The sequence below is a fragment of the Meriones unguiculatus genome, chromosome 10 (assembly GCF_030254825.1).
Source record: "Meriones unguiculatus strain TT.TT164.6M chromosome 10, Bangor_MerUng_6.1, whole genome shotgun sequence".
In the NCBI taxonomy this organism is placed as follows: Eukaryota; Metazoa; Chordata; class Mammalia; order Rodentia; family Muridae; genus Meriones; species Meriones unguiculatus.
In genome coordinates, this window is record NC_083358.1 from 63,819,328 (window position 1) to 63,836,102 (window position 16,775).

General features: G+C 42.8%; 1 protein-coding gene across 5 annotated transcripts in view; it reads left to right on the forward strand.

Moving 5' to 3' along the window:
- The window catches only part of LOC110564147 (guanylate-binding protein 1-like), a 32,643-nt gene extending 25,778 nt beyond the window's left edge, over positions 1-6,865 (forward strand). For 2 of the 5 annotated variants that reach the window (XM_060392600.1, XM_021661450.2), the window contains 5 exons: positions 85-365; positions 2,943-3,155; positions 4,597-4,699; positions 5,013-5,206; positions 6,010-6,865. In XM_060392600.1, coding sequence (XP_060248583.1) covers positions 85-365; positions 2,943-3,155; positions 4,597-4,699; positions 5,013-5,206; positions 6,010-6,216 — 998 coding nt within the window. In that variant the 3' untranslated portion in view covers positions 6,217-6,865. Of the gene's footprint in view, positions 1-84; positions 366-2,942; positions 3,156-4,596; positions 4,700-5,012; positions 5,207-6,009 lie in introns of those variants that run through there. The other 3 variants (XM_060392602.1, XM_060392601.1, XM_060392603.1) reach the window with 3 other exon arrangements.
- Positions 6,866-16,775: the final 9,910 nt, after the last annotated feature.

Here is a 16,775-nt window from a genome sequence, read left to right on the forward strand (position 1 = left end):
GGTTTTTGAGAATGTAGGCCACCACATCGTGTAAAACAGGGAGTGAAAAATTTCCAGTGTGTCCTAAACATGATGTCTGTTTAGGACTGGGGACTCTGGTGCAGATCTACGTGGACGCCATCAACAGCGGGGCAGTACCTTGCTTGGAGAATGCGGTGACAACTCTGGCTGAGCGTGAGAACTCCATAGCTGTGCAGAAGGCAGCTGACCACTACAGTGAGCAGATGGCCCAGAGAGTGAGGCTCCCCACGGACACGCTCCAGGAGCTGCTGGATGTGCACGCAGCCTGCGAGAAGGAAGCCATTGCTGTCTTCATGGAGCACTCCTTCAAGGACAACCAGTGGACCTTCCAGAAGAAGCTTGTGGTGATATACCTTATCCTAATCCTTGCTGATGCCTGCTCTTCTGCCATATGACTCTGACTGCATTTTGATTCTAAGTAGCATCCTTCTTATCGTGGAAGGTGCCCGGGTTCTTATGGGTAATGGGTTCTTGAGCACAGTTCTATCCTTTTCTCTGTTAGATGCTTTTTGTTTTCAATAATTCTTTAAAAACTGTGTGTGTTGCCTATCGTGTGTCTTTGTACCATAGGTAGGCAGTGCCCATGAAGGCTAGAAGGGTGCACTGGATCTCTTGTGTCCGGAATTAAAGCTGGTTGTGAGCTGCCATGTGTGCCATGTGTGACTGAACCTTGGTCTGCTGGAAGGGCAGTCATTGCCCCTGACTACCGAGCCATCTCTCTAGTCATATTCATTGCTCTAGGATGAGTTGGGATGTGCTTCGTGTCTTTAATAATCTATATTTGTAAGTCGCAGTTCCTCAGGTCAGGTACAGCACTGGGTGTAATGTGCCTCTGCTCAGTGCATCCCAACCTTAAATCCGCAGGTTGAGTGGACCTGGCTCTTGTCTAGAGGCCCTGACAATCTCCTCTGTCTTTAGCGTGCCATCAGGCATTCTGTCCTTTCCTTGTTTCTCATCTCCGTGGTTTTCCTTGTCTGTAATCAACTGTAGAAAAGTGACTTTGGGAGATTCCTATGGCTAAGTAACCATCTTTTTCTTTTTTTTTTTTTTTTTTTTTTTACCATCTGACAAAGTTTAAACACGAAAAACATGTAAAATGTTTACTTCTTCATCAGTTTTCCAGACAGTGATATAATATCTGTCTGTCTCAGAACTGTAAAACGTCACTATAACCTAATGCGTTCACGTATGCTTCAGGGAGTCAACACACTGAAGCTCTTTAGGTTATGACTGTCCTTCTTGGTCAGTAAGCCCCATTTCTTGAAGTCAATCTGTGCCGTAAGATGATGTTGTCACAGGATCAATATGCATCTTCTTCTAGAGTGATGCAAGATGTAGATGCTGAGTGAGGAAGCTTCTGTGGGAGCAGCATGATGACCAGAGATGCAGCACCAGAGTGATGACCAGGGATGCTGTCATAATCCATAGCAAGCGAAACAGCTAAATTGTAATTTATGTATATAAGTTGTAATAATGTATATATGGATGTGAACTTTAAAAAAGTGAGGTCACCTGACTTCACACCCACCACTCTCGCTAAAAGAATTCATGAAGCGCTCAATTCTATGCTTATCGGAAACCCATTCAGAACTGAGAGGTGGATTTAAGGCGCAGATATTTTCACACACCCCCCCCCCCAAGGCAATTCTCCGAAGAAGCTGTGTCCAGGATAATTGTATTTTGAACTCATCATGGACGCACAGAAGACTGTGCATCTTAGCGAGCAAACAGCGACAGAGTCCACGGCCAATAAACCCTCTGTGTTCTGAACCTGAGTCCAAGGAAAGAACAGGTTTCCATGCAGAGTTCTTTCTTGTTTTCTAGAACAACTCACACAGAGTTCTTCCTTGCTTTCAAAAGTTCTTCCTCACTTTCCAGAACTCAGATCTAGCATTTCTCCTTGTCTCTCATCTCTCTGGTTTACCTTATCTACAATCAGTTATAGAAAACTGATTTTAAAGGACCAGTGTAATTAAATAAGCTCCATGCCTTAAAGTCAGGAAGAGTTTACGAGACAATGACTATATGGCACTGATGTTATTTAATGGCACTGATTCTCAGCCTGTGTGGTAAGACACCTTCGGGGGATAAACAGCCCTTCCACAGGGGCTGCTTATCACATATCCGCATATCAGATATTCGTATTACTATTCATAACAGTAGCAAAATTGCAGTTATGAAGTAGCAATAAAAAATAACTCTATGGTTAAGGGCCACCACAGCATAAGAAACTGTAGTAAAGGATCACAGTAATACAAAGGATGGGAACCATTGTTTTGGGGGACGCTATGGTACAAGGACACCGAAGAAAAGAACTCTAGTGTCTTCCTCTTAATTCTAATGAGAGGTAATGTCACTGAAAGTCTGTCTTTCAGTCTTTCTATCACCATCTTATAAGTGAAAAAAAAAATGCATTATTTTATACTGAAGAGAAGTGTCCATTTGTAGCTTACAAGTATCCACTTTAATATTTCCATCCTCTAACTTCACACCCTTCACTCTCTTTGAAGGAACCCATGAGGCACTCACCACTCTATCCATGATGAAGCAACTCAGAACTGACAGGTGGATTTGTGTGCAAATATTCTCACCCATACCAAAGCACATTCCCCAAGGAAGCTGTACCCCCTCCTGGTTGACCTTTGTACTCATTATTGATCTGTGGGAACTCTTTCATCCTAGAGACTGGAAGAATTTGGATTTCATGCCCACTCTCACCTCACTTTCATAGCTATTGAGCTTGAGGCCAAGAAAGTTAGAAGTCACTCATAGTTGACCACAGCAGCGATAAAGGATGTCCCCTGAACCTCTTCCTGTCCCAGTCCACTCTGGGGCTGTCACAGGGAATCAAGCAGGATGATCACAATGGCACCTTCCTTCTAACAGCCTATTTGTCTTGTCTTCCCCTACTCACCCGGCAGGCCACCATAGAGGAAAGGAAGAAAGCTTTTATGCAACAGAACGAAGCAGCATCTCTCAGTCACTGCCAGGCTGAGCTGGAGAAGCTTTCAAAGACCCTGAGGGAGAGCATCTTTCGTGGAGCCTTCTCTGTTCCCGGGGGATACAGCCTCTACTTAGAAGCCAGGAAGAAGGTTGAGCGGGACTACCAGAGGGTGCCCAGGAAGGGAGTGAAGGTGAGGAATGAGGACAGGTATGGTCATGCAGCTAGAGCACAGCTACAGCCATAACTGCTGCTCCTGGAACCTCAGAGCACAGAGCCCTCCATGGAGAGAAATCAGAGCATCTTGTATTATGGCTGTTCTAGTCTTTAGATCCACAAAATACTGCATCATATGAAATGATTTCTAGATGTTTGTTTCCTCAATAGGTAGATAAATCCAAATGGAAGAGCAGATTGATTTATTGAATAATCTGTTAACTTTTGATCAGAGTATATATGTTATTATATTACAGGGAACTTCTATTCTCAGGAAGCTCCTGGTTTTAGAAGGCATGGGCAAATAGAGTGTGTTTGCTAAGTAGGGACTAGTTATCAGACTTCAAGAGACAGAGGTCGCAATGGAGATGGAGATAATGATGATGATAATGCTAACATTGCATACTCATTTCCTAACCTGAGTGTTATTTTTCTTCATTGAAATATCAGTTTAATACTTTGGACAGAATGAATTAGTTCTTAACAGCATCTCCACTGGACAGTTGAGGAATGAGATGAACAGATTTTGGAAAGAAGCAGGACAGCTTCATTCAGAGTAAAGCAACCATACAGATAGGAGAGAAGTGCACTAGGGTGACAGCGACCACCTAAGTGAAGATATTCAGTGGACCCAAGTACGATACTGGGTAACGCTGACTGAACCTGAGAGAAGCAGGCATAGTTCCTACCATCATGGTTTGAGTTGCTCTCTACTCTAAAGGATAGATTGAGGCATACATTGAATTTGCCAAATGCCCTTTCTCACACAGGAGTGTGTCTGATTTTAATCATATGCATGCTCAATTGTGCAAAGGCATAAAATGCCAAATTATGGGTATTCTTCATAAAAATTCACTTGAAGAACAAAGTTTGCCTGACGGCACTGTGCATGCCCTGAAATGAACTTAAGGCCAGACCATTTCTATTCTATGGGGTGCCTACGTGGGCAATAGACTTGAATAGAACCTGTCATGACTTGGTTGATCTAGGGGTGAAGATACTTATACTCTTATTCAGAGTGGAGTCTACGTATAGCCAGTGCAGGAATGCAACAGGAGGGTCTGAGGAGCTAGGTGCCTTGTGTGAAGAGGGGTGTGTGTGAATAGTGCACACAGGGAAAGGAATCAGGCTGCCTGGTGCACCATTTCTAGAGGGGGGATGTGCACCCTAACCCAAATGAGGTCCCAGACTCCTAATCTACACCTGAGGCCTGCTTGCTTCCTATGTGTTTATGGAATTGCACACAAATCTGCATGGGGCTCTTACCTGGAGTGATTAGTGGGTGACATTCCTGGGAAATGAGGCTGCAGAGCTAGCAAGAGGTTATTAAATCTCAGCAAAGGGCATAGGTTTTGCTCCAGCCACAGAATTAAAGGACTCATGTGGGAACTAAGGCAGGATTCTCTTTTGGTATCCAGGCAAGTGAGGTCTTCCAGAACTTCCTGAAGTCACAGCTCATGACAGAAGAGTCCATCCTGCAGTCAGATAAAGCCCTCACGGATGAACAGAAAGCCAGGGCAGGTACATAGGAGGGCTCAGCTCTCAAAGAGTCCCTGTAAAGCCCTCTGACTGGTGGATAGGAAGATCCCTAAACAAAGAGCTCCCTCCACCCCCCCCCCCCCCCGGCATCCTGTTCTAGATCTGAAAACCATGACTGGGGCTGGTGCTGCATGTCCAGCCAGTCAGTGCATTTCTATCATGCATGGAATCAATGCCTGCTGATGGAAAGTTGCAGACAGTTCTTATGTGGAAATCAGCTTGGTCTCTGAGATCAGAAGGGTAGCTCTCAGCTCTGACTCTCCTCTCTTTCTTCTCTAAAACCTTTGTGGGACAGAGGAGAGGGCCAAGAAGGAAGCAGCTGAGAAGGAAATGAAGCTAATGATGCAGAAACAGAAGGAGCACAAGGAGGCAATGGATGCACACATAAGAAGCCTGTCAGAAAACATTTCCCAGCTGCAGAATAAGATACAGAGGGAAAAGGTCAACCATCTGAGAGAGCAGGAGAGGGTACTGGATCACAAGATGAAGGTGAGGATGGAAGGGGGTGGCTACGTGATAGGCAGCGGCTTTTCCAACAAGAAAGAAAAGTTTGACACTGTCAAGAAAATCATGATCTTGGAGTGAACCTCAATGATCATGAAAAACCTCATCTCTACCTTGATCCTAGTGAAGCCCTTAAGTCTAAGACACGTCACCTTCTGTAGTGTTAGTAAACTAAAGGATGTCAGAGTGAAAAAATAATCCCCTGGAGCTGCTCTTGTATGCTTTAGAGCAGTCTCATTTTACTCTAACTGAAAAAGATCTCTGCCCGCTACTCCAAGGATTCCTAGCACAACAATCAAGGCTATTCAGTGATTAAATTAGTCAGGATAGGAATCCGACGCTCTGAGGCCTGCAGCATGTGTTCAGAGCCGGCTGCAGAATTAGAGGACATTGCAGTCTCTCTCCCAACACAGAGCTTAACAACTCTGCTCTCAGAGGCCACAGCTGGTAACCATCATTTGTCAGGCAAATGGGGTTGGCTTAGCGCAATGACACTGAGATTCAATGAGAGTTAGACCCCCGGGCCTCCCAGAGGACATTGTGCTTCACTCCCCAACATCAGGGCTGTGAACTCCCCTTCATCCCGGAGAGAGAATCATCAACAAATCTCAGCCATAGCGTGGCTACGCTCACTCTTGAGCTACAGCGTGAGGTTTTGGAAAAAGTTGTCAAATACTCTTTTTTATAAATGGAGGGAACGTGTGTACACAGCCTCAGCTGCTAAAGCTGTTAGGGTGAGTTACAAGTAATGCGTATTCTTAAAAAAATGGACTCTCTGTTTTTGTTAGGCCTTAACAGAACTACTTCTTGAAGGAGTTGAGGAGAAATTGGATGATTTAAGAAGAGAAATAAAGCTACTGGAGGAAGAGATTGAAGCCGAGAAATGCAGCTCAATTCAAAATTTCCTTGATATCGCTGGGAATATATTTGCTGAAGCACTTCCCATGCTTTGTAACATAGGGATGCAGATACTCAGCAATTATATAGCAGGCTGAGGCCTCCTGTGTGATTGTAACACTGTTATAGATAACTTTGTAGTGCTTATGTTATCATGGATCCATTCAATAGCAGTTTCAAATTAAAGAATGATCAAAGAACATCAGAGACCAACAGCTCCTCCACCAAAAAAGTAGAAATCAACTAAAATTTTATTATGTAAGTAGAACTTCTTCCTGAAAACGATTTAGCTAAGGCACAAAGTCAAATAGTCCACCCATTATATCACATAGTCTCACCAACATAAGCGCCTAAACACGAGCTGGACCCACACAACAAGAAACATGCTGAAGTGAATGGGAAAAAGCCTTTGAGATCTCTACTTCGCAGATAACTAAGGAATGCTGAGAGCAGGAGAAATAGTCTTCCCCAGGGAAGAGCACACCAATTGACTATCCAGTAGCACATGGTCAGCCCTGAAAACATACACACAAGTTACAGTAGTGTACAGACTGAGCACCTTATGATTAAGAATATATATATGTATTTGCATATGCATTTACGTATGCTGTAACAATTAATAAAAAAGAGCCATCAATTTGAAAGAGACCACTGTGGGGTGTATTGGGAGGGTTTGGAGGTATGAAAGGAAAGGGAGAAAAGTTGTAATTGTAATTTCGAAAATTAAAAAGGTTAAAAAAAGGTAAATGTTTGCAGTGCCTAATTCAGTTCTGTGCATTATTTATCATAAGCATTTGTGAGGAAAGACCACCAACCATATTTTTAATAGGCATAAATGTGAAAAATGTATGTTTTAATTATATAAAATCCTGCAAAGTATAATGAAGAGGCTCATATTTTATTTGTATTTTGAGCAAGAAGCAAGCATTTGGCACAACAGGAGTTGGGTAGAACTCACTGTTGTTGACAGTGTCTCGTATTTGGTGGTGAGGAGGGATGTGTTGGAACTCTTGATCAAAATTTAGCATGCATGTAGTTCTAACCTGGATCATCCATATCTAGGAATTTCTCACATCATTTCACTTATCCAAGCGAAAATGACATCTGTAGTGATAGGTGTGCCACAGGACTATTGTCTTGTCAAAAGCCTGGGACAACTTTCATACTCCTCTGTTAGCTCTTGATGAACATGAACAAAGAGGGATGGTCTACCTCAAGCCAAACCAGTGGGAACCACTCTTCGTACTGACAGGGAAATCATTTAGGATTGACCATAGCTGAAGAACGATACACACCACTGTGTAAGTGCTGCACTGACTTAAGAAACTAGTGAGGATTTGGCTGTATCATTATCAATGTCTAGTCAAATGCAAAGTAAACTTGCATCCATGGCTACCGCAGGGGTGGACATGGGTATCTTAGGTAGGCTAGAAGAGGACTACTAACTTTACGTAGCTATTCTTTGAGTCTTTCACTTCCCATGAGTTTATCATCCATTCAAATATTTTTTTTTTTTAAATGACAGACATCAAGAATGCAGACACACGGAATGAGAGCATTCATGCCAGGATGGACGTCTTTAAAATGACTAGAAACAGCTTGAGTTAGCCCATCAGGAGGCAGAAGGTTTGTGCCTTGCCTCTCATTTTATTCTCTTTCAGGCCTCTACTGAGACTTGAAATTCTAATTCCCACCTTACTGCACAATATATGGCACCCTGTGATATTGGCTACAATGACCTTTAAATCCACCCCCACAGCATTTATAAAGATGATAGAGCAAGAGACATTGTTTTCTTTCGTGTCAACTCAATACAATAAGAATTGTTTTTCAGATATATAGTGCTTAAGACTGTTATGGGAGAATGACAGTCAAATAATTTCCACTCTCGGAAGTGTTCTCTTGCCTGTGAGCTTTTGCAGGCATCAGCACACGCACACACACACACACACACACACACACACACACGCACACACACTTTTATCACACACCTTTGACTAACCCAGGTTTCCACCCCATGTCCTTTATTTGTGAGTTTGCTTTTCCATCTCCTGATTTCCAGAGATAAAATGAGGTGGTCTTCCTCTCTGCTACCATTGTGCCAGAGTGTCACAGTTAATGTCTATCTATTTCTATAACTTTGAAAACCATAACACCTGTGTCCATTTTTTTCCTGCTCTTCCTTGGTTTCAGGTGTTGGTCATAGTTATCATCACATGTTTGTGTGTGAATGTGGGGGTGCAAGGGTGTGTGTGGTGCATGTGAGGGTGTACATGTGGGTGTTGGGGAGAGTGGAGGTGTTTGAGGGGGTAGTGGTGGTATGTTTGTGTTCCTATGATACTGTATGTGTGTGTGTGTGTGCCATGGCGAACTTTTGGAGGTTATAAAGCTGTGGGTTCCAGTCTTTGCCTTTCACCTTGATTAAAACAGGATCTTGTTTGGGGGCTGCATGTACTGAGTAGCTGACCTGTGAGCTTCTATGGATCCGTGTCTGCCTTCCATCTTGCTGACGAAACATGGGACTCACAGACATGTTCTCCTGAGTCTGATTTACAGGGGTCTTGGGATCCAAGGCCCTCACGCTTGCAAATGTAAGCAAGGTGTGCTGAAACCACCGAACTAGACCATGGGTAGAAAGAAGAGCTTATTGGATAAACTGTCCAGCTGCCTCAGAAAATAGAGAACAGCTTGGTGGGAAAAGTCTTGTCTGGCCTTTTTTTTTTTTTTTTTTAATCCGCCTTACATCCCAATCCTAACCCCCTTCCTCCTCACCTCCCAGTCCCAATCTCTCTCCCTCTTCCTCAACCCCTCTCCCCTATTCCTGAGATAAGGAGAGCCCCTCTGCACACAGCCCAGATGTTTAAGTCACCTCAGGACTGAGTGTATCCTCTTCCCTGTGTCCTGGAGAGGCAGCCCCATGGGGTATGGGAGGGGGTGATCAGAAAGCAGGCAATAGAGTCCATGTCAGAGACAGGTCCCATTCCCCTTACTAGGAAACCCACATGAAGTCTCAGCCGCCCATCTGCTACATCTGTGTAAGGGGTATAACTCCAGTCTATGCATGGTCGTTGGTTGGTGCTTCAATTTCCACGAGTCCTCTGGGCCCTCATTACTTGACTCTTTTGGTCTTCTGTGGAGCTCCTGGCACCTTCAGGCCCTTCTATCCTTGTCCCACTTTTCCTCAAGACCCACTGCACTTCAACCCAATATTTGTCTGCAAGTCTGAGCATCTGTTTTGATCTGCTGCTGGGTGAAGCCTCACCTAGATATGCTAGGACAGATATGCTAGGCTCCTGTCTTGTTATCTTTCTTCAGCCACTCCACTGTCTATTTTATTTTCTCTTCTGAGTGAGATGGGCTCCTTCTTACTACTTACCTTCTTTGGGTCTGTCTATCCTGTCAGTTTTAGCAGGGCAGGTGGTTGCAGGAGGTGGTATTTGGGGTCAGAAGAACTAGGGACATTTTGCTGTTGGGGGTGGAGAAGTAGTTATTGTCCTCACAAACAGAAACTCTTGTTCTACGTGTGGGTCACAGTCCTTGTAGGGATCAACCAACCTTTCACAGGATCACCTAAGATCATTCGAATATCAAATATTTACATTATAATCCATAATAGTTGCAAAACTACGGTTTTGAAGTAGCAACAAAAATAATTTTACATTTGGGGATCACCAGAACATAAGGGACTGTATTAGAAAATCATAGCATTGGAAATGTTGAGAACCACTGTCTTAGAGAATTCTGGGGAATGCCTAGGTTAGGTCTCTCCTTATCTGATAACAACTCTTCTCTTCACCTGGTAAGAATCTGGCATGGTTTGGGCCCACGCATAGTCTCAGAACATTGTAAGCAACACTGGCAGTTTTAGAGCTTGCTTTGCTTTCCAGCCATTTGTAGATAAGAATGACAGTAGTCCTCTGGCTACACCGAACTGAGTAGGAACTAGATGGGAGGGAGAAAGAGGAGTTGTCTTCAATACTTGTCCAAAGCAGGGGCCCAAGCCTGCAGGCAATTGTAGCAAACCTGAGAAAAGTCCATCAGAAGCATCTCTTTTACTGACTATTAGGTTATTTCATTAATTTTCCCCTGAAAGAACTCGAACAGACAAGGAGCAGTCATTATACAAACAGTATGTTGTGAAGAGCCTGATCGTAAAAGATTCCAATTTGTCACTGGCCTCCACCTAATATGTGACCTAAAACTTACCCCAGCTTCAGAAAAACGTGTTTATACTTATAGAAAACCTTATCATTTCTGAGAATGGCCACAAAATGTGCCAACCCTGAAACCAGCCAGAACAGTCAAAACGACCTCTGTCCTCGTGGTTACTAAAACAATTACGCGTCATCATTATGGTAACCAAAACAGTTATTCCAGATGGTTACATATTTTCTCTAACCAATCACTATGTAACAGGCTTGCTCTTGCAAAATGTCACCCAATCATGTAACTGCCAAGTCTGGAAGTCCCTTCCCCTTGCTAAAAACCCTATAAAACCTATCTTCTTTCTAGGCTCATGGCTCCTAGCCTCTGACTGCTGTGACAGCTCATGCTAGGAGTCCAAGCTTAAGCCTGAATAAAGGCTCTTTGCTTTTGCATACAATTTCTGAATCCTAGTCTTGTTGGTGGTCTTTTGGGATCTTGTGGACTTGGCACAACAGTTGCAGCCTGCTACTTGAGACAAAAGCGGCAGCCATCTTTGTATTTAGTTTCCATTTTGTTTCTAAGGTGAAATTAAGTTCAACATCTTAAACTTTTGAACCCTGATTCCTGGAAGCAGTTGTTCATAGCAGTCTCTGTCAGAGACTCTGCTGACCTTATATTTTACTATGGTTCAATAGTGTATAACTCGTGCTTTATTATCTATTCACTTGGCTACACTCTGGTTGCACCCTTCTTTTCTACACACCTCGCTACACTTTGGATGTGCTACAGAAGACCCTGAGCCCTGCCTCACTCACCTCACTTAGGAGCAATCAGCTTAAAGGTTAGCTGATAGCACTTTGTCTAGTTAGCCAAACTGTGTTACTCCCCTGCCCCACGTCTATTGCATTTGGTTCTTTCTCTAAAAAGCCTGCTGTGAGAACCTGCAGATGTCACAGTTAGGCCCTGAGTTCCTTTCTGTTTCCCTGGTCTGACCAGTCTTTGGGTGTTGCATTCACTCTTCAGTAAACCATCCATATCTAACTGAGACATGAGTCTGAGTGGTTTGTGAAGCTATTCTTAACTAGAACAAGTATGGGTATTAGTGGGAGGAAGGACGGCATCCTCAGCGATGGGCATTAGACAGAAGAGCTTGAGTTTTAGAGGTCATGCTCACCCACAGGTGAACTTGTCAGACCAGGGGTCCAGAGCTTGCTTGAGTTGTGACAGATGCATCCATGTCTCAACTCTGTGAAGTTTAGTTACTGTTGGTGTGTAACAATAACCAAATGTGGACCCATCCAGTGTGGGCCAAGGGCCTATGAGCAAAAGCCTTTAGAATACTTAAACTCTTGGAAAAATGGTGTGGGTAATAGATCTGTAGAGTGTGGAGGAAGGACACGCTTTGTATGTTTTGGAAGAAGATGTCTGTCAGAGAAAATGAGGAAAGCTAAGTAGTCACAGAGTTAGGTTTGATCCAGGACAGGTAAATTTCCAAACAGAAGAGGGACACCATGCATTAACTGAAAGGAGCTAAGGAAGGAGGAGGCTCAGAGCATGGCCCGGATGCAAGTTATGGTGAGAAGTAGGAGGTAAGGGGAGGTCAGATACAGTAGCCTTAATACGTCCATTAGCCCTTTCTACATTTTCTAGGGACTGAGTGTGATAGAGAATGCATCACTGTACCCCTAAGGCCCTTAAAACTAACTTAGTGTCTTTAGATCTAGGATATCCAAATATGGGCAAAATTGTATTTATGAGGCGGGAACAGTCTTAGCCACAAGAAAGTGTCTACCCATCCTGAGAAAATGTTTACCATAGGAAGAAGATATTTGTGTTGTTTTTTCCTTAGGGGCATATGCGTGAAATACATCTGCCTACCCACACCCAATATTCCCACCAAAATTGGTATGGGCTGAAGGAAAGGAAGGATCTCAATGCCTTCTCTGAGAGGTTTTGGAGCCAGTGAAACCTCCTTGGGTGATAGCCTTCAGAAGGGCAGAACGGCTGTGGTGTAAAAAAGTAGTTTGAAGTGGTACAGAGATAATAAACCAATGTGAAAAGACTTGTGAATTGCTATCAAGAGGGGTTTTACTCAAGTGTCAGGGGAGATAGAGAATGGCTGCAACGTAATTCTGTATTGTTTTCATTGCTGACTTACGAAACAGAATCTCTCAATCCTTATGAATGAATGGCATCTGAGAGGAGAGCAGAAGAAAGTTGGGGAACTTCCAGTCAAATTTGGGCAAAAGTTCTTAATTTTGACTAAGTAGATCCTTTTCCTTTGGATTCTGAATAAAAATAATTTAAAAAAAAGGACTGAGTATGAACTAACAGACAAGAATCATTTGATAAACTTAGACAGGCATTTTAAGAAAGAATAAGGTTGCTTTCTGCTTGCATAGAACTAGAGAGAGGCTATTAACTATGTTGAAATTAAAAACATTGGCTAAGTTGAGGAATAAAAATAACTCTTAAATAAAAATGTGTAGCTAGGTTATATTGTAATTACGGAAAATGGGGAGATATATTTCATGATCCTCTTAACAGTTTGTTAAGTATCATTATTAAAAAGCTAAGAATAAATGGACGAATGTTAACAATGCATTTGAGTATGCAATGAAACAATACAAATTATGTTGAATGAAAAAATATAAAACAGCAATATCACAGCAAAAAAAATTATGGACTTTTATGGGGCGGGACAAGATGGCAGTGCTGGGAGAATACTGTGTCTGAGGAGCAGGACAACACTCTCCATACAGCGACCAAGAGACTGAACTCTGGGCCCTAAAACAACAGCGATCATGTTTCCCAGTTGAGAGGAAACCCCCACAGCGTGGGAAACAGCCGGGTCCACTCTCAGGCCACCCAACCAGAACCCGGAAGAGAGCCCGGGTCTCGCAGGCACAAGGTCACAGAACCAGAGCCACACGCCTACATGTCCTGTCCCGATCACCTTCCCAGGCTGAAGGGTGGGCACCAAAAGACCAGTGACTAGGTAGTCCCAGTTTTGAGAAAACCCCACAGGGAAGGAAGGAAACGGGACTGACTCTGGTCACCCAGTCTTTCCCTGGAAAAAGTCTCACAGATCTAAGGGTACAAGCCGCCATCACTGAACTGGGCTCCAGCAGCGGGCACAGACAGTTGCTGCACACCCAGCTTTCTGGCACAGACTGAGCTGTGCGCTCCAGGGCACCAGAGACTGGGAGCCACTGTCGGGAGAAATCCTCACAGGGAACAAGGCAAAGGGGGAGGGACTTAGGCCACCCAGTGTATCTCTGGCAAAAGGCCTGCAGACCAGCCCAACCCAGGGACCTGCTGTGTGCCAGATAGCCTGCTGTTACCAGGAGAGCTATACCTGCGCACCACAGATTACCACTTGGATACTGGGGCACAGAGCCCCAACCTCAGTCCTACAGAAGCCCGGAATCCCCGAGATCAATCCCCAGATACTGCTTCAAGGGGCAACCAGTTATCCCTAACAAAACTGACCAAACCACGGAACATACAGGTTACAGCAGCTGATCACTAAATTTACAGCAAGAAACCCAGAAGCAGGGCAGCTATCTTCAGGACTTCAAGTGAGAGGAGAGCCCTCTCCACTAGGACCACAGTTACCACTCAGGCCTTTATCCCTGAGGGGAGCAGCGGCAACTTCTGAAAAATACTAGCCATCCACTGACTATACCCAAAAAGCTGAGAAGGCTTCCTTCAGGAAAAACCATCTTCCTGCTAAAGGGATCCTCTCCACCACAGGATTCCAGAAACTAACTCCAAACACTTAAGATGGCCCAATGGGTAGAGGCCAGCGTAAAAGCTCAACCAACAAAAGACAGAGCAATATGGCATCTCCAGAACCCAGTTATCCAGGGGCAAGTAACCCTGGACACACCAGCATAATTGAAATTCAAGAAGATGACCTAACATCTATGCTCTTGAAGAGGATAACAGAGGAAACAAATAAAATTCATAAAGACCTAGAGGAAGATAAACTCAAACAGATAATGGGCATCTGTAAAGAAATACAGGAAGTTGCAGCCAAACAGTTTGTGGCCTTTAGAGAGGAAATGATTAAATCACTGAAAGAAATAAAAGAAACAGAGGATTATTCAAACAAACAGCTGAAGGAATTGAAGGAAAAACAGGAAAATACAGTCAGACAAGTGAAGGAAATCAACAAAATCTCTCAAGACCTGAAGATAGAATTGGAAAAATTAAATAAAACACAAATGGAGGAAATTTTGAGAGAAAGAACTTAGGGAAGAAAATAGGAACTACAGAGGCAAGCATAATCAATAGACTACAAGAAATGGAAGAAAGAATCTCAGGTGTGGAAGAAACAATGGAAGGAATCGATGTATCTGTCAAAGAAAATGTTGTATCTAAAAAATTCCTGACACAGACCGTCCAAGAAATCCAAGACAACATAAAAAGACAAAACCTAAGAATAATAGGAATAGAGGAAAAAGAAGATTCCCTCCTCCAAGGCCCAGAAAATATTTTCAACAAAGTTATTGAAGAAAATTTCCCCAACTTAATGGGGAGGACTATAAGAATACAAGAGGCCTACAGAACACCTAATATATTAGACTAGAAAAGAAAATCCCTCCATCACATAATAATCAAAACAGAAAGTATACAGAACAAAGGAAAAATACTAAAAGCTGCAAGAGAAAAAGGCCATCTAACATATAATGGCAAATCCATTAGAATCACACCTGACTTTTCAACAAAGACTATGAAAGCAAGAAGGGCCTGGATGGATATCATGCAGACCCTAAGAGAACACAGATGTCAGCCTAGGCTACTATACCCAGCAAAACTCTTGTCCTCATAGACGGAGAAAACAAGATATTAAATAACAAAAACAAATTTCAACAATACCTACACACAAATCCAGCATTACAGAAGACACCAGAAGGGAAAATACAACCCAAGAAAACTAGCTACTTTCAAGAAAACATAGGAAATAATTAATCTCACTACAGTAAAACAAAAAGCAACCAAGCACACAACCTTATGACCACAGCCAACATCAAGATCAAAGGATCTAACAGCCACTGGTCATTAATCTCTCTCAACATCAATGGACTCAATTCTACAATAAAAAGATACAGACTAACAGAATGGATGTGTAAACAAAACCCAGCAATCTGTTGCATACAAGAAACACACCTAAGTCACAAAGATAGACATTACCTGAGGATAAAGGGTTGGAAGATGGCTTTCCAAGCAAATGGACCCAAGAAACAAGCAAGAGTAGCCATTCTAATATCTGATAAAATAGACTTTCAACCAAAATTAATCAAAAGAGACGGGGAAGAACACTTCATACTCATCAAGGGAAAATTCCACCAGGAAGACATCACAATCCTGAACATCTATCCCCCAAATACAAGGGCACCCACATTTGTAAAAGAAACATTGATAAAACTTAAACCACACATAGATCCCCACACATTAATAGTGGGAGACTTCAACACCCCACTCTCAACCCACTCTCAACAAAGGACAGGTTAACAAAACAGAAATCAAACAAAGAAACAATGTCTCTAACAGAGGTCATGAATCAAATGGACCTAACAGACATTTACAGAACCTTACACCCAAACACAAAAGAATTTACCTTCTTCTCAGCACCTCATGGAACCTTCTCCAAAATAGACCATATAGTTGGTCACAAAGCGAGCCTCAACAGATACAAGAAGATTGAAATAATCCCTTGTATCCTGTCTGATAACCATGGAATAAAGCTGGACCTCAACCACAACAGAAATAGCAAAAAGCCTACACACACACATGGGAACTGAACAACTTGCTACTAAATGACAGCTGGGTCAGGGAAGAAGTAAAGAAAGAAATTAAAGTCTTCCTAGAACTCAATGAAAATGAAGACACAACATATCCAAACTTGTGGGACACAATGAAAGCAGTGCTAATAGCAAAGTTCATAGCACTAAGTGCCTTCAAGAAGAAATTCGAGACAGCTCATTCAAGCAACTTAATGGCTCACTTAAAAACCCTAAAAAAGAAGAAGCAGACACACCAAAGAGGAGTAGACCGTTGGAAATAATCAAACTCAGGGCTGAAATCAATCAATTAGAAACAAATAAAACAATTCAAAGAATCAATGAAACCAAGAGCTGCTTCTTTGAGAAAATCAACAAGATAGACAAACCCTTAGCCAAACTAACTAAAAGGCAGAGAAACACCATCCAAATCAACAAAATTAGAAATGAAAAGGGGGACATAACTACAGACACTGAGGAAATCCAAACAAGCATTGGGACTTACTTCAAAAGTCTATGTGCCCCAAAAATTGAAAATCTAAATGAAATGGACAATTTTCTTGATCGATTCCACTTACCAAAGCTGAATCAGGACCAGGTAAATCAATTAAATAGTCCTATATCCCCTAAGGAAATAGAAGTGCTCATCAAAAGTCTCCCATCCAAAAAAAAAAAAAAGCCCAGGGCCAGATGGTTTCAGTGCAGAATTCTACCAGACCTTC